Here is an 18,341-nt window from a genome sequence, read left to right as displayed (position 1 = left end):
AGGGCAGGAGACGCCCGGGCCTGTCGCGGGCCTCTAGGAGCCACCCTGACCCTCTCCGGGCTGGCTCATCACCCCCTGTGCCCCAGCGCCTCTGGTCGCGGCCTCCCTCTATTCGTCCCCGTCTTTTCTCCGGGGCGGACCCAGGTGCAGAGCCCAGCTTCCACTTTCCCAAGAGGGTCGCTGAGGATCCCGCCCGCCTGCCTCTCCGGAGAACTCACTGCAGAAGCAGGGCCCTAGGCCCCAATTATGTAACGGGAGAGAATCCCTGCCCCGGAGGCTCTGTGGCCCTGAAAAGCTGGTGGACTCCACTCCCTGATTCTTGGTCTTTAGATAGTCGCGAAGGGGGACGTGGGGACGGAGGGAGGGAGACATTGTCTCGTGTTGCTGAGAACCTCGAAAGCTCCGCTTTCCATTTGGATTGCAGCTAGGCCGCCGCTGCTCTGCTCTGAGTGTTTTTCCGTGTGGGGGTGCAGAGCTGTCGCCTCTTTCCTTTTACTTTCCCATTTCTCACTCGGGATTGGTTCAGTAGCTCTCCAGTTGGAAAAGAGCACTCAGAATAACCAAGAAACAAAGTAGAACGAAACTGCTAGAGCTACAGAAAGCATTTCATCTGGAAGTTAACCTGAAGATGACTGATAACCTTTGAGGAAAAGGATAGGAAAACTTCGTGTGCGTGAAGCAGTTGCAGAACATTTGCAGAAAGGTTCGTGTTATAGCAGAGTGCTCCATCTCAGTGTTATTAGCAGGAATTTACTTGGGATTTGCATTCAATCAGGAGTGTTCGATTTTCCGTGGTGAGTTTTTCTTCCTCATTCATTCCTAGTTAACGTTGTTTGTGGCTGATGGGCTTTGCTGGTGGCTCAGCGTAAAGAATCAGCCTGCCAATGCAGGAGATGCGGGTTCGAGCCCTGGGTCGGAAAGATCCCCTGAAGGAGAAAATGGCAACCCACTCCAGTATTCTTGCCGGAGAAATCCCATGGACAGAGGAGCCTGGAGGGCTGTAGTTCATGGGGTTGTAAAGTCCTACACGACGAAGCGACTAAACAACAACAAAATGTTTATGGCTAGTTTTTACTTTATAAGGTTTTTGTCTGGCCTTCGTTTTGTTTGCTTAGATGACTTTGACTTTTTAAAGTATTTTTGAACCTTTTGCTTGTTTAATGATAGTTATTTAGAAAACTGTTTCTCATTCAACTCCACAGTGTACTTGAACTTTTAAATTTAACACACTATTCCCTTGGCTTTTAACCCAGTTCAGTTTTGTGCCACTTGGTGAGAGCAAGTGAGGCTTTTGTGGGTTTTTACTGTTGCACAAAACGTACATTTATAAGGTTAAACCATAATCTAGATTAGTTTTGAGTGGATCTTCTTACTAACAGTCTAGATTAACTCCCAAATTGATACGGGAACAGAGGTATAACTATCTCCCTAGGTAGTTGTTTACTTGATTTCCAGGGAGGAGAGAAAGGTGTAAATGCTTTATTTCATCAGCCTTTTATTTTGATGCTCAGAAGTGGCTAGGAAGTATGTTGAAATTTACTATGTAGTCTGAGGAAAGAGCAGTGTACAGAAGGAATTATAAAGTGAATTGTAGAATTTATTGCTCCAGTTTCAATTCCAGCTATTTAAGAGAAACTTGAAGAAATAAAGGACCTAGGACACTAACAGGTGGCCAAAACTATTTTCACAATAATGCTGGGACATTGTCTTTTTCACTCTCATTCTTTCATGGGGTTTTCTAAAGATTGACATGACCTGGGATATCACAACAGATTGAAACATAGAGGCAGATGTGGAAATTCAGCTGCTTTCTATTAAGCCAGATATTGAAGAGATTTGCAAAAAATGCAAAACAGTGCCACTTTTCTTACTAATTTTGTTTTTAAAAAAATGTCTTTTTAAGATTGAAGCTTTATTGCTACTTTCAAGAAATTGTTTTTTATATACACAGTACCATTTAATGAGGGTATCATCATATCCTTATAGGTGTTTCATATTGTTACTATTAAAATACTTTTCATAAGTATCAGTGTGATTTAATATCCTAAAATTAATTATGTGTTTATAAAACATACTTCAGATAAACTGCAGTAGGTACAACCAACCTAACAAAAGCTTTATGGCGTTCTAAATGATTTTTAAGAGGAATCCTGAGACTATAAAGTTTAAGAACTGTTGCTCTATGCTCATCAACCAATATCATTATTAATAATCAGGAGCCAGTACAATATTAGTGTTGTAGTGCTAGGGATTTAAAGAGATAAGAAGTGGAACTCTTACCCTGATGAAGCTTATGAGTGAGAATCCCAAGTTACTCCTGCGCCATACCAGTAGCATGAGATGACCACAGTCCCCAGAAGACAGTCTTAATATCAACCAAGTTGTTTTAGAATGACATATATTCTGAGGCCCCTCTCCGAGGGTTTTTTGTCTGTGCTGAAGATACTGGAATTGAGCAATAATTTCAAGTTAAAATAGGTGGATGTTAAAGTCATGTAAGACTTGAATTGCTGGGTTCTGCATTGATTAATAGAAAATGATTATTTTTGGAATTTGAGTGAAATAATTTCTCATAATTCTAACAATGCTAGCATTGTCCAGTGGACCGTTTTTGAATAATCCTCTAATACAGATTCTGAACCTGAGGATCATGAATCCTCAGGGCTGAAAATCCACTGAAATTTTATGGCAATCTGTGGTTTTTTTGCATGTGTATTTGTTTAGGGAGAAAGGATCCATAGCTTTCATTAGGGGTACATGATCCCTCAAAAGTTTAAGGACTAGCCTTTAACCAATAATAGAGATCCGATGGTGTGCTTACTTTTAGCCTGATTTCACCTTGCAGCAAAACTGAGCACAATATATAGACCCAGATGCCAATGTCAAACTGGTAAGGATAATTTGTACAAATATTTTTCCTTCTTTCTTCCCTGTATTCACATTTATAGTGTTTCTTTTCCATACTCAAGTCATGAAAGACAGCATGGACTTCAGCTCTTCAGTTTAGGTCTGTTAAATTTGTAATAATTGGATGACTGGTTTGGTTCAAATGCTAAATGAATCTGTTGTAGGTTTACTCTCTCCATCCCAACCTCAGAGAGAGGAGGGGTGGAGAGGGAGACAGATACTGATTGATTGAGCTCCTTTTATCTTTAGTCAAGGATTTGGAAACCTTATGTAATTTCGGCTATCTGTTGGTACCTAACAAACTGCTTAAAACATAATGGCTTAAAACAACAGTCTTGTTTTGCTCATAAATCTCAATTTTGGCAGGGCTCTGTGGTTTTGGGCTCATCACTGCTCCTTGACGCGTGGGGCCTTTGCTGGGATTACTCAGGGGGCTGTGGGCTGTAACGGATGGCTTCTTCATATAGTCTCAAGGCCTCTCTGAGTGGTCTTGTCATGTATTCCCTTCAGCACAGGGACCCCAGGATATTCAGACGTAGGCAGCTCAGGGCTCACAGGATAGTGTTCCAGAGAACCTTGGGTAGAAACCCCAAGCCTCCTAGAACCTAACTTTGGAAATCACTTTTGCATTCTGTTTGTCAGGCAAATCACTAAGTTCAACTCAGAGTCAAGAGAAAGGCATTTATTTATTTCATCGTAGAGACAATTGACATATTAGTTTCAGATTATACTATGTAATTATTTGCATATATTGTGAAATGATCCCCAGGATAGGTCTAGTTAACAACCATCAACACACACAGTTACAGATTTTTCTTGTGTTAAGAGCTATTCTCAGCAACTTTCAAATATACAATACAGTATTATTAACTATAGTCACCAAGGAAAAGACATCAAGATTCCATTTCTTAATGGGAAGAGTAACAAAGAATTTGCAGTTATCTTTAATCTACCACACTAGTTGTATTTCTTTTGTTAGGATAGCATCATTCCCTGCAGCATTATTTATATCCCCCTGTTTTTGGTGTTCGCTGATCTTCCTGTTAGCCTGAGATGGCAGAAGAATATGATAAACTAGGTGTATATTGAAGTTCATAATTATGTATACTACTTACCTCATAGAATAAATATGTTACACTGATGCTATGACTTGAGCATTTAGTTACTGATACATATGCATCACCAACTCGATGGACGTGAGTTTGAGTGAACTCCGGGAGTTGGTGATGGACAGGGAGGCCTGGCCTGCTTGCAATTCATGGGGTCACAAAGAGTGGGACTGGACTGAACTGAACTGATACAAAGTATTCCATGCCCCAGGAGAGGAATGATACATTCTATCTTCTCTCTGACAGATAGATACATGAAGTGCTGCTAGTAGATGTTGCAAACATTGATTATAATAAAACATTTCAAATAAAATGTGAACATTACTTAATAGTATTTTTAAAACTGAGTATGATTATTAGGGTTAGAGTACTTATGAGTGTTAGTGGAGTAGTTCAGATTTCAAAACTAAAGCAGTTGTCAAATATCTCTTGATTCTCATTAGCCTTCCCCCATATCAATTAGAATAATATTATATATTATAGCTTTTATATATAGTGTTACAATTATTTAAGTACCTTTCTCCATTACACTGTTTGCTTTCCAGGGTCAGAAATCAGGCTTTACTCACCCTTTTTTTCTGAAGTGCCAGCAATGACTGAATACTTAGTAAAAGTTTTTAAAGGAGTGAGTGGTAAGAGTCATTCATTTAACAAGCATTTATTGAATGTCAGTATGGTCCAGGCACCATTCTAAGCCCCAGAACTGGAAGGTTGTCTCAAAAATGTGAAGCAGCAGGTATTTTCCTCTTCCTCTTTCAATTCCCTTTATGTTTTGTTATTGACGAAGGGTTGATTGTCATGCAGTAATTTTCCTTTTATGATGTTTGCATACCTTCTTGGTCTTTACTTCTATTAGCAATAGAACTAGTAACTTTATCTCCAGAGTTGAATCATTTGCTTCTTCCAGGACATTGGGATTGTTATGGATAACAATAATCCCAAGTGGTTTGCAGGATCTCAGTTCCCTGAGTAAGGCAGTAGGGGATTGAGCCCGGGCCCAGGACAGTGGAAGCGTCAAGTCCTAACCACTGGATCGCCTGGGAATTCCCCACAGATAATTTTCTCAGCGTCATGTTTGGTATCTCATTTTTGAATTTATTGAAATTGTGTTTTGTTCTTTTTGGTAATTAATTCTTTTGATACTCTACTTTAGAAAAGTCATGTGGGTAAGGTCACACAGATCCTATTATTGAATACTTAGTCTTACAGTTTAAATTATTTTGAAATTCCTACAACATGATTTAAGTTTATTTAAAGATGTGTTGTAATTGTTATTCTTTTATATTTTGACCATTCTTTTTGTATTTGATTGCCTTTACTGAGCTAGTGAGAATCTGAAGGAAAAGACCTGAAGGAAGCTAGGGTGGAGTTCTATTTGCTAGACCTATTGTTCTCAATAGCTAAGGCCAGATATTTTGAAAGGTTTTACTGAAGATTAATACATATATGAAAAAATGTACATAAATGTACAGTTTGCTAAATTTTCACAAACTGATCACATCTGTGCAGCCCGCACCCATATTAAGAATGACTGTCCTGACTGTGTGCGTGTGTCTGAGTGTGTGTGTGTTTCTCTGTCATGTCCAACTGTTTGTGACCCTATGGACTGTGGCCCACCAGGCTTCTCTATCTGTGGGATTTCACAGGCAAGAATAATGGAGTGGGTTGCCATTTCCTCCCCTAAGTGCAATCATACAGTATGTGGTTCTGTGTATGGCTTCTTTTGCTCAGCATTGTTTGGAAATTTGTCTGTATTATTGTGTATAGTTTGTTGTTAAATCTCATTACTATGTTGCATTCCATTGTGTGACTGTACCACAATTTACTTATCTCTTCTGCAATTCGATATACACTGAGGTGGTTTTCTAGAAGCTGTTTTTTTAACATAAGCCAAATGCTTCCTATTTAGACCACCTCCTATGTCAATTCGGATTGCTTCTGGACTAAATAACAGAAAATCTGATATGTAGTAGGTTAAACAAGTATGCAGTTTGTTTTTCTAATGAAACAAGTCCAGACATAAGATGTTCAGGGATGGTCAGACAGTTCCACTATGCCTTCTTACTCCTTTCTCCTTAGCAGATGTCTTCACTGAAAAGATAGTCTCCTTTTGGGCAAGATGACTTTGTTTCTTTGTTCCAGGCAGGAGAAAGGAATGGAGAAAAGAGAAAAAGTATGCCAAAAAGTATATACCAGGAAAAAGTATGTCTGTCACTTTATATTTCCATGGCCAGCACCGCATCACGTGGCCATGAGAGAAGCTTAGAATTTCCCCCACCCACCCCCTGCCGGCAAATTTAGGTAGAAGGGGGACATGGATATTGGATAGGTAATTAACAATGTCTGCCATACCTCTCTACATTTGCATGCTGTACTTCTGGATACAGTGGAGCCAGTTTGTTCTAGGCTTTGCATAGGTCCACAGTATGGCTGCAGAGAGTAGGGGTTATACAACCAGTGGGATTTTCAGTTATAATTTTTAGTTCTTGAGAAGTTGTCTGTGTTTGTCTGGTGTTGAACTGCAATTGTAGGGTTGAATGTAAATTTTCAGAAGTCCCAGTGTCTTGACAGGTTGACATAAACCTCCAAGTTATGGAGCTAAGTCTGGTCAGTTTTATTCCAAATGTCTAGTAGTGTCTCCTTAAGTTTGCACATAGGTAGCACGAGCTGAAACTATATGAGTATGTCCTTTTAGAATTGTGGTAAATCTACTGAAGTTTGAGGGAGATGACTTTATTGTAATTTGGGATTTTGTATCTTTTAACAATGGATATAATTATTAGAATCATCCAGTTTAATCCTTTGTTGAGCTTTCTTTATTAGGAAGTAAAAAACGGACATATAGTAAGAACTACAGTTACAGAAATTTTGGGAACTTTGAAGGTATTTTAAGTGATTTATTATGGACAAATTTAGTGCATATATAATTATACCCATATACCCATCTCTTGACCTATCTTATTTCATCTACATGACCCCACACCACTTCATAACATCATTTTGAAACTAGTCCCAGACATTGTATTATTTCATCCACAGATATTTCAATATGTATCTCTAACAGAGATTTACTTTATTTTTTTGGCCCTGCCATGTGAGATCTTAGTTTCTGGAATAGTGATCAAACCTGTGCCCTCTGCATTGGGAGCTTGGATTCTTAACCACTGGACTGCCAGGGAAGTCACTCAATATGTGACTTTTTTTCTTTTAACATAACCAGAAAATTTTCTAATGTCGTCAAATAAGAGTAAATGCGATCTTTATTTTTGGTTTTCCCCAGAATCCCCCCTCTTTCAGAAGAATGAACAATCCTTGTACAACTGGAAGGGTCAGTTTCAGGCTGGGAGTAGTTAAGTGTGGTGCTCTTTCCCTGTGATTGAATTGTCAACATACGGATTGTCATAGAGATTTTTAGCAAAATTTTTGTTCTTTTGACTTTGAAATGGCACAATAAAATTCTTTTCTTGAATTCTGTGCATTTGTAAATGAGGATTGTTGTGTTTTGTGTCCTTTCCTGTTTTGTTCTTCTTTTCAGATCCAGCCATCTTCTATTTCTAGGCTGTTACATTTATATCTTGGTAAGAAGAGTTGATAGCGCCTGGTGTCTGATAAATTCTTTTCTACCATTCTAGTTACCATGATTCAATCTCTAGATGACACAGACTTGAAAATTTAGAGATTTCCAGTTCTTGCCTTTGATCTTGTACGTTCCTTTACTTTTCTTTACATTACCAGTTTCTTCTGCTCTGGGGCTGTGTAACCTTCCCAGCCTAATAAGCCAGCCCTCTCTGGGATTCTCTTTTCTCTCATGACCTACTGTTCTGGGTCTAGTGCTGAATGCTTTCAGTGTTTTGTGACTAGTGTGCCATACCATTCTGTATTGGCAGCTTCTTTTTTTTTTAAACAGGGGACAGAAGGAAAGAAGGCATACAAAAGACACTGAGATTGCTAGAGACAAACTTTGGCCTTTTTCTGTACAAGATCTTCTCATTTTCCAGACTAGTTTGTTGAAGGAAAAAGGCACATGAAAAGTTAGATGACTGCATCGGGCAAGCGTGAGGCTATTAAAGAAGTGGGTACAGATGGCATTGCTCTTGTGCTTCAGAGTTGGGAAAAGATTGTCAAAATGGAGTGACTAAGGAGAGTGGCAGTATTCTTGGAAATTTCAAATTCTAGTGTTCACATGTTTTGTGAAATTGAAGTGAATGCTGAAAGGATTTTGTTTGTATTTACTGTTGTGTACGGTAGAAGTATGAAACATTAGTAAGATTTTGTGGTATAATACAGATGATAGTGCTGTCAGCTTAACTCAGCCAGCATTAAATAATTGCCTGGTGAAAATGTGGACCTCCTCCTTGTAAACTTGTAGGAAAGTCAAGACATACAAAACTGTCACAGAAAATGTTAATTTAATAAGCATATTGAGTATCCTTAAAATACTAGACACTGTACTTGACCAGAAATACAAAGAATAAGGCATGTCGATAAGGAACTGAATCTTGTGGGAAACACAGATATGCAGACATGTGGTTATAATAAAATTAAAGTAAGCAGTATGAGAACATTTAAGAGGGTGATCAGGGGAATGATTTTGTAGAAGTGATGCTTAAGTGGTCTTAAAAGGGGAATAGGGTAAGAAAGGGCATACTAAGCAGAGGTGAGTAACAGGTACAGGGATAGTGGAGATAAGGTAGAGAGTGCCATGTTTAAGGAGTTGTAGATGGTTCAGTTTGGCTGGAGCAAAGAATATTATTAGCAAAAGACGTAGGAGAATAAGGCTTGCTTGCTAGGCAGGGACCAGTACATGGAGGACCAGTATGTGTCAGCTAAGGAGTTTGAACTTAGTCCTGAAGATTCTGGGCAGATCAGATTGCGTTTTAGAGAAATGGCTCTGGTTGTAGTTGGGAAGAATTAATTAGAGGGAGCTAGACTTGGGACATCTGTTATACCATTGTGGTATTGTTAAGGAGCAACAGTGACTGCCTGAAATAAGGCAGTGGGATAGAGAATGAGAATCACTAAGAGATACAGTTGTCAGAATGGTGAGTTATTAAGTATGAGATTTAGGAGAGGAAGATAGCCAATGATGACTACTAAATTTGTGTTGTGTGCAGTTGAGTGTGTGTCAGACATTTATTGTAATTGGGAATCCAGGAGGAGTTGTAGTCTTTTTTGGGTTTTGGTTTTCAGGAAGAGGAGCTAGAAGTAATGCACTCAGTTTTAAGTTGAGCTACCCATGGAGACATCCAGAATGGAGATAAGTGTTCAAGCTCTTAGATAAATTGAGTGAAACTCAGAAAAGTGGTCAGGTTATTGAGAATGGTTAGTATCTGAGAGAGAGTTGGAATTGTAGGTCACCCAGGAAGATGAAGAAAAAGAAGCTTAAAGACTTAGGACCCAGAGGAGCACCAGCATTTAAGAAAGTGGTCAAGATGAGGGGACATAGAATCTTAGAGGTCAAAGGTAGAGAGTTTGAAGGAGTCATCAGTGTCTATTGTTTAAAGATAAGACTTTAGATTGTCCTTTGGGTTTAGCAGTAAGAAGTTGAACTGGTAACCTTGGTGAAAGAAGTGTCAATTGGAGTGGTGGGGTATTGTATAAACCTGATGGCAGTGAGTTGAGAGTAAAAGTGGAAATAGCAAATGCCGATAGGGAAACAGTGGAAACAGTGGCTGAGTTTATTTTTCTGGGCTCCAAAATCACTGCATATGGTGATTGCAGCCATGAAATTAAAAGATGCTTGCTCCTTGGAAGGAAAGTTATGACCAACCTAGACAGCACATAAAAAGCAGAGACATTACTTTGCCAACAAAGGTCCGTCTAGTCAAGGCTATGGTTTTTCCAGTAGTCATGTATGGATGTGAGGTTTGGACTATAAAGAAAGCTGAGCACCGAAGAATTGATGCTTTTGAACTGTGGTGTTGGAGAAGACTCTTGAGAGTCCCTTGGACTGCAAGGAGATCCAACCAGTCCATCCTAAAGGAGATCAGTCCTGGGTGTTCATAGGAGGGACTGATGTTGAAGCTGAAACTCCAATACTCTGGGCCACCTGATGCGAAGAGCTGACTCATTGGAAAAGACCCTGATGCTGGGAAAGATTGAGGGCAGGAGGAGAAAGGGATGACAGAGGATGAGATGGTTGGATGGCATCACCGACTCAATGGACATGGGTTTGGGTGGACTCCGGGAGTTGGTAACAGACAGGGAGGCCTGGTGTGCTGTGGTTCATGGGGTTCGTGGGGTCGGACACGACTGAGCTACTGAACTGAACTTAAAAGAAATCTGAAGAAAAGTATGAGTACGACTTGAGATGATAGTAAAGGGAGAATGTTTTTAAATAGAGAATAAATGTCTTTTAAAGGATATGAATACACTGCCAATAGGAGCATTAAAGGAAAATATTAATCCCAGTTGGAAAGTTGAGGGGAGATGTGGTTCCCAGAAGAGTTCTTTACATACTGGACTTCAGATGATGGACTTCCGTGAGATGACTTCAAGAGAGGTTATGGTAAAGGGAGGATGTGTATTACAGGTAAAGGAAACAAGGACAGCAAAGAGCTGAAGATGGAAGGAAGTTTATAGACATGTTCAGGGAATAGCACAAGTCCAATTTAACCAAATCCTTGGATTGTAAAGAAAGTGGTGAGAGAAAAATGGGAGTTAAGGTTGGTACTGGAGGAACTGAATGCCATGTTGTGGACTTTGTTTCTAGGCCTTAAAGTACTGGGAGCTATTAATGCTTTCTGATAGGGGCAGTTATACAGTCAGAGAGGGGCTTCCCAGGTGGCACTAATGGTAAAGAACCTGCCTGGCAATATAGGAGACACAAGAGAAACAGGTTCGATTCCTGGATCGGGAAGAACCCCTGGAGAAGGAAATGGCAACCTACTCCAGTATTCTTGCCTGGAGAATCCCATGGACAGAGGAGCCTGGTGGGCTACATACAATCCAAGGGGGTCGTAAAGAGTTGGACACGACTGAGTGCACGAAAACAAACCAGTCAGAGAAGCTGTGCTTTTGGAAAGGGTTCTGAAGCAGTGTGGAGGATGGATTGGAGAAGAGGGAAGAACTCTTTTGTTCTGAGTATCCTCTGTCTAGGAAACACTGGAGCACAGTCAGTCCCATTGTGCTGATGTATTGCTGATCCTCTTGGAGGGGGATGTTTTCTTCCTTGTGGAAACTCAGATAAAGCTTCTTAGCACACCTTCTCTCAGTTAAAGAGGACTCAGGGCTTCTTTGCTCTTTATTGCCTTTCACTGCATGGAATAAATTGTCCTTGTCCTCTCTCAGTACTTAACGGAAGAAGGAATTGTTTACTTTGAATATAAATTCAGAGAAATGTGGTTGTGAGACTGTTTGAAGACAGTCTTCTAGTTTTCAGGTGAAATACTGTCTCACTAAAGAAGGTTAATTTTGCCAGCTGCCATAAAATGCAGTAGTCAGCAAATGTTGAAAGTACTGCAGAATGATAAACAGGCAAGAATTCATACTAATGAAGTCAGTTCTGTTATCTAAGCATTTCCCTGGACTCTAGCCTGTATCTTAAATTTAAAAGCTATTTCTAGTTTAATATATTTTGTTAAATTTTGAATGCTAAAGAGTTTGTTAGTTTTCAGTTACTGGCATGAAATAAACAGGTAATGGACCTGTTACTTCTGAATTACAGAAGTATATTAAATTGTTAAGAATATACAATATTCTGATTGTATGTTCTTAAGTATACAAAATTCTTATTATATATTCTTAAGTAAGTTGGTTGTATTCTTACTAAAGGGCTTCCCTGGGGCTTAGTGGTAAAGAATCCACCTGCCAATGCAGGAGACTCGGGTTCGATCTCTGGATGAAGAAGATCTGGAGAAGGAAATGGCAACCCGCTCCAGTATTCTTGTCTGGAAAATCCCATGGGAAGAGGAACCTGGAGGGCCACAGTCCATGAATTTGCAAAGAGTCAAACATGACTTAGCAGCTAAACAACAACCGTTCTTACCAAGAGTAGATTAACAACTTGAAATTACTATGAATAATAAAGAAGTATATATTTAAATAAGTGAATAATATGGTTGCCAAACTAAGGTAAAGTGCATGGGAAAGCTACTTTTATCACACCATTGAGTGAAATTTACCAAGCTACCCTTTTACTAAAAATGGCTTACCTTTCTTAATACTTCATGGCAAAGTTGTTTAACTAGTTTATTCTAACTTCATTTTCTTATGGTATAATTTGTAAGAGGGTTATACTCTTTCCTTCTATCTTCCAATTTTGTTTGCTCTTTACTATTATTACTTACCCTGCTTGGGCTTTTTTCTTGTTCCAGTTTAATTCTAATTTTTTTTCACCCAAGCCTAATCTTTTGAAATTGGATATACTGCTTCAGATAGTCTAAAATAATAACTGATATAAAATGATTTGTTTTGACTTGGGTACATTAAGCCAATACTTTGCTGTTTGATTTTCCTTCCTAAAAAGACTTTGCTTATGTTAATATGATTAATTTATATTTCTTAGTACAGTTTTGTAATTGGAGTAGTTAATTTTTCCCACTAGGTTGTAAGAAAATAACCTTGGATTCAAAATGTTTGGTCAAGGATTCCTGGAAGATGAGCTTCCTCTGACTGGTAGTAGTTGACTGTAAGATAATGGTTTCCAGGTTGTTCCTTTGCCTAGAAGCATTAGTATTGCCTGGTAATTAGTCAGAAGTGCATATTACAGACCTACCCGAGACCTACCGAATAAAAAGCTGGGTGTGAGACCCAGCCGCCTTTTTAACAAGTCCTTCCAGTGATTCTGATGCATGGTGAAGTTTTAGAACCTTTACTGTAGGATTATAATAAAAGAGACTTCTTTCATGATTTTTAGTAAACTGTTGTTTGAGAGAGTAATTGACTTAGAACCTTTTTTGCTTGATTGACTGGCAGAGAAAATGAATGCTTGCTGTATTTTTAGTTGCAAATTTTGTACCCTAAGTCAAAGTAATGGATGAGTAATTAAAATAGCACATAGAAACTTTTATATTTATATGTACTTTCAGGAAGCAAAACCTTCAACCGAGGACTTGGGGGATAAGAAGGAAGGAGAGTATATTAAACTCAAAGTCATTGGACAGGTGAGTTTCATTATTTTTCTCCTTTGACTCTGGAATGTGTGAATGATTTCTGAAACAGAAAAAATGATTCAACTAAGGCAAGTTATTGAAAAGTGGAGTTTCATTTACTGTATGTGCATCTGTTAGAGGTAGGAGAGGGTGATACTGTATTTTTAAATTGTTCCACTAGGCAACTTATCACTTTAATTTCTTCTAGTAGAACTTTTTCTTGTTTAGCATGCTTCAGTGGCAAATACAGTGACTCCTATTAAGTGATAACACTAGAGGCCTTACACAAAAGAGCCTCTCAGGCCTTTTCCTGATCCCTTTCTCTCTGTTGGCACCTGATTTCTCCAGACTCTGATCTTTATCTTATTGACCCTTTTTGAGATGCTGCTGCTAAGTCGCTTCAGTCGTGTCCGACTCTGTGCGACCCCATAGACGGTAGCCCACCAGGCTCCCCTGTCCCTGGGCTTCTCCAGGCAAGAACACTGGAGTGGGTTGCCATTTCCTTCTCCGTTTGAGGTGCTAATAGATAATAAAGGTTAGCTGGAAATTAGTGGAGGAATGAATTTTCATAGTTGTTTGTTTAAGGGACAGAAGAACTGGTGCACTCTCATCATGGAAGTGTGAGAGTACATTTTCCCACATTCTCTGAAACATGGGGTATTATTATACCAATCTTTTAGTTTTGGGCCAGTATGATGATATTGCTTTGACTATTCATTATAATTTTTGTGTGGATATGTTTTCAATTCTCTATATATGTAGGAGTGCAATTGTTGGGTCTAGTATAGTAGTAACTTTGTTTAGGAGCCTTCAAACAGCTTTTAGCAGTGGCTGCACCATTTTATACATTATTTTTACTGACAATAAATGAAGGTTTGTTATTTTACATTTCACCCAGTATTTGTTGTTCTTTTTTTTGTTTTAAATATATATAGTCATCCTAGTGAGTGTGAAGTGGTATCTCATTGTGTTTTTGATTTGTATTTCCCTGATGGTTAATGATGGATATCTTTTCCTGTTCTTATTGGCCATTTGCACATCTTTGGAGAAATGTGTCTATTCAGATCTTTTGTCCATTTTTAGATTGGATTATTTGTGTTTATTTTTGAGTTGTAATAACTTTTCACATGTATTTTGGTTATTAGATCCTTATCAGTTAGATGGTTTGCAGGTGTTTTCTCCCATCTTTGGGTTGTCTTTTCACTTTCTGGGTTGTGTCCTTTGCACAAACAGTTTTTGATTTCAGTGAATTGAATGTATCTTTTTAGAAACTTCTTGGCTGTGCTGGGTCTTTGTTCTTTGCACGGGCTGTCTCTAGTTGCAGTGAGTGGGGACCTCTCTATGTGGTGCATGGGCTTCTCATTGCAGCGGCTTCTCTTGTTGTGGAGCATGGGCTCTGGGCACTCGGGCTCAGTAGTTCCCTGGCTCTATAGAGCACAGGCTCAATAGTTGTGGCACACGGGCTTGGTTGCTCCTTGGCATGTGGAATCTCCCAGACCAGAGATCAAACCTGTGTCTCCTGCATTGGCAGGCAGGTTGTTAACCACTGGACCACCAAGGAAATCCCTATTTTTTTCTTTTTTTGCTGTGGTTTTAGTGTCATATATGGGACTTCCCTGGTGGCTCAGACGGTTAAGCGTCAGTCTACAATGCGGGCGACCTGGGTTCGATCCCTGGGTTGGGAAGATCCCCTGGAGAAGGAAACGGCAATCCACTCCAGTACTATTGCCTGGAAAATCCCGTGGACAGAGGAGCCTGGTAGGCTACAGTACATGGGGTCGCAAAGAGTCAGACACGACGAAGCGACTTCACTTTCACTTTAGTGTCATATATAAGAAACTATTATCTCAATCAGGGTCACAGAAATTCACACCTATAGATTCTTTTAAAGTTTTTATGGTTTTAGCTCTTACATTAAGTTTTTGATCATTTTGAGTACTTTTTGCATGCTTTCAGTATGGGTTTGAAGGAGAGTCTAACTTCTTTTGCATATGGCTATCTGTTTTTCCTAGAACACTGATTGAAAGTTCTGTTCTTTTCCCATTGAATTGCTTGGCATCTTTGTCAAAATCAGTTGACTGTAGATATATATGAATTTATTTCTGGACTCTCAATTTTATTCTGTTGGTTTGTAGGCATACTTCAGAAATACTGAGGATTTGGCTCCAGACCGCTGCAGTAAAGTGAATCACTTGATCTTTTGTTTCCCAGTGCATAGGAAAGTTACGTTTACTCGATAATGTGGTTTAAGTGTATAGTAGTGTTATGTCTGGAAAAAAAACAATGTACACACCTTAATTAAAAAATACTTTATTGCTGAAAAGTACTAACCATCATCTGAGCCTTCCGTGAGCTTTTTTTGTTGGGGTAGGATTTGAATTACTGAGAGAATTACCAAATTACTGATTACCAAACTGTGACACAGAGACCTGAAATGAGCAAACACCATTGGAAAAACAGTGTGGGTAGACTTGCTGAATGCAAGTTTGTTACAAACTTTCAAAAAGTTTGTAAAAAACGCAGTACCTGCAAAATTCAATAAAGACAGCACAGGGACCTCCTTGGTGGTCCAATGGCTAGGACTCTGTGCTCCCAGTGCAGGGGCACAGGTTCGTTTCTTGGGCAGGGAACTGTGGATCCCATATGCTGCAACTGAAGATCCTGTGTACCACAACAGATCTGGCATAGCCAAGTAAAAACAAGCAGAGTGTAGTAAAGTGTATGCTTGTGTATGTTTCTCCTATGCCATGGATCACCTTTTTAACAATTACCAATTTGTAAGAATTCTTTATATTTACTTATTTTTTCTTGTCTGCTATATATGTTAACGTGAATATTTTCTTCAGAGTCTCGTAACTTACTTATAGGTGGTTTATGTTTTTATTAAGTTGGATTTATCAGTCTCCTTTTTTTTTTTAATGGTTTCTGAGTTAAAATCTTGCTTTAAAGTAAGGATTTACTAATGTCAAGATTAGGAAAAAAGTCTTTCCCAAAGAAGAGGAGAAGATAACTAAATTTTTTTTAATGTTTTAATTAATTTGAACATTAACTAAACATTAATTAATCGGAGAAGGCAATGGCACCCCACTCCAGTACTCTTGCCTGGAAAATCCCATGGACGGAGGAGCCTGGTAGGCTGCAGTCCATGGGGTCACTAGAGTCGGACACGACTGAGCAACTTCACTTTTACTTTTCACTTTCATGCATTGGAGAAGGAAATGGCAACCCACTCCAGTGTTCTTGCCTGGAGAATCCCAGGGACGGGGAAGCCTGGTGGGCTGCCGTCTATGGGGTCACACAGAGTCTCGGACACGACTGAAGCGACTTAGCAGCAGCAGTAGCAGCAGCAAGCTCTTTAATTAATCTGGAAATGATTTTAGTTGATGGAGTGAGGTATTGCTCTAGAAGTTTTGTCTGTTCCTGAAATTATCCACAGGATGAGAATTTATTTATTATTATTTTTAAAGAAAAATACCACACAGCATGCAGGATCTTAGTTCCCCAACCAGGATCATTCCCAGTCCTGGCAGTGAAAGCACCAAGTCCTAACCATTGGACTGACTGCCAGGGAATTCCTTTTTTTTTTAATTAATAATTATAAACAAAACATGCAACTTCCACTAATATGTATCTGTGAATGTGTTATGTAATCATTAGAATTGGCTTTGAAATTTTTACAGTGTGCAAGTGCCAATATTTTTTTCTGATGGTTGCCTGATAGTTTACTTGACAGTCTCAGTAGAAGAAAATTATCTGTGATCCCATATTTCAATTTGAGTGACTCAGGTTTTTCATTTTACTCATGCAAGAGAAACCAGACTCTGTATGGTGACTTTTTATTTCAGGAAGAATTGCTCAGTCTGCTCTTTTACGGTATATGTCTCTCTTACAGCTTTGACCATCTTTAATGACACTTCAGTGTCACTTCACTTTTTATTCTGAGTTGCCTTTGGGAATTTGTGATAGTTTAGATTTTTATTGTGAAAGTAGAATAGGTATGCAATTCTGAAGGAATGCATTTTTGACATACATACTTTTACTTATACTGCTAATTTTAATACCTAAAATAGATTATGTTTTGATGCTTACTCCTTGGAAGGAAAGTTATGACCAACCTAGACTGCATATTAAAAAGCAGAGACATTACTCTGTCAACAAAGGTCCGTCTAGTCAAGTCTATGGTTTTTCCAGTAGTCATGTATGGATGTGAGAGTTGGACTATAAAGAAAGCTGAACACCGAAAAATTGATGCTTTTGAACTGTGGTGTTGGAGAAGACTCTTGAGAGTCCCTTGGACTGCAGGGAGATCCAACCAGTCCATCCTAAAGGAGATCAGTCCTGGGTGTTCATTGGAAGGACTGATGCTAAAGCTGAAACTCCAATACTTTGGCCACGTGATGCAAAGAGCTGACTCATTTGAGAACACCCTGATGCTGGGAAAGATTGAGGGCAGGAGGAGAAGGGGACGACAGAAAATGAGATGGTTGGATGGCATCACCAAATCAATGGACGTGGGTTAGGGTGGACTCTGGGAGTTGGTGATGGAAAGGGAGGCCTGGCGTGTTGCAATTCATGGGGTCGCAAAGAGTTGGACGCAACTGAACAACTGAACTGAACTGAAACTTGCTTTGAAATGGGTATAAAGCAAGTTTGAGGATGATTATTTTAATAAAACCTGTTAGGAATGCTAAAAAGAACATTTTGGAGGGAAAATATAGGTGACAAGTTGTATGTGTTTGTATGTAGTATATGTATAATTAAATAATTTGTTTCAGGCAAAGCAAGTAACTTACACGAAGAGTGATAATCCTTTTCCTCTTATCTCCTTAGGATAGCAGTGAGATTCACTTCAAAGTGAAAATGACAACACATCTCAAGAAACTCAAAGAATCATACTGTCAAAGACAGGTCTGTATGTTGTAGTATTAAATTCAGTGCTTTATATATCATTAACTTTTCTTTTAAGAAAGCTTGTCAAAAGAAAAGTAATCTTTTGGGAATTCTTTGGTGGTCTAGTATTTAGGACTTTGCAAGAAGAAAAAGAGATCATTTAGGTGTTGGGATAAGGAAAACAGTGGGCTTCCCTGGTGGCTCAGACAGTAGAGAATCTGCCTGCAAGGCAGGAGACCTAGATTCTATCCCTGCAGGGTCAGGAAAATCCCCTGGAGGAGGGACTGGTTACCCACTCCAGTGTTAGGATAAGTGAGCCAATAAACTTTTTTTTTTTTTTTTT

The 18,341-nt window shown here is 39.1% G+C and overlaps 1 protein-coding gene across 1 annotated transcript in view; it reads left to right on the top strand.

Moving 5' to 3' along the window:
- SUMO1 (small ubiquitin-like modifier 1) overlaps positions 1-18,341 on the top strand; it is a 28,646-nt gene that overhangs the window by 332 nt on the left and 9,973 nt on the right. The window contains exons 2-3 of the mRNA XM_010860983.1: positions 13,046-13,120; positions 17,939-18,016. Of these exons, the coding sequence (XP_010859285.1) occupies positions 13,046-13,120; positions 17,939-18,016 (153 nt within the window). The remainder of the gene's footprint in view (positions 1-13,045; positions 13,121-17,938; positions 18,017-18,341) is intronic.

The sequence above is a fragment of the Bison bison genome, unplaced genomic scaffold (assembly GCF_000754665.1).
Source record: "Bison bison bison isolate TAMUID 2011002044 unplaced genomic scaffold, Bison_UMD1.0 scf7180017864471, whole genome shotgun sequence".
Taxonomy (NCBI): domain Eukaryota; kingdom Metazoa; phylum Chordata; class Mammalia; order Artiodactyla; family Bovidae; genus Bison; species Bison bison.
Note: the sequence above shows the minus strand (reverse complement) of the source record. Positions and strands in the feature narration are given on the sequence as shown.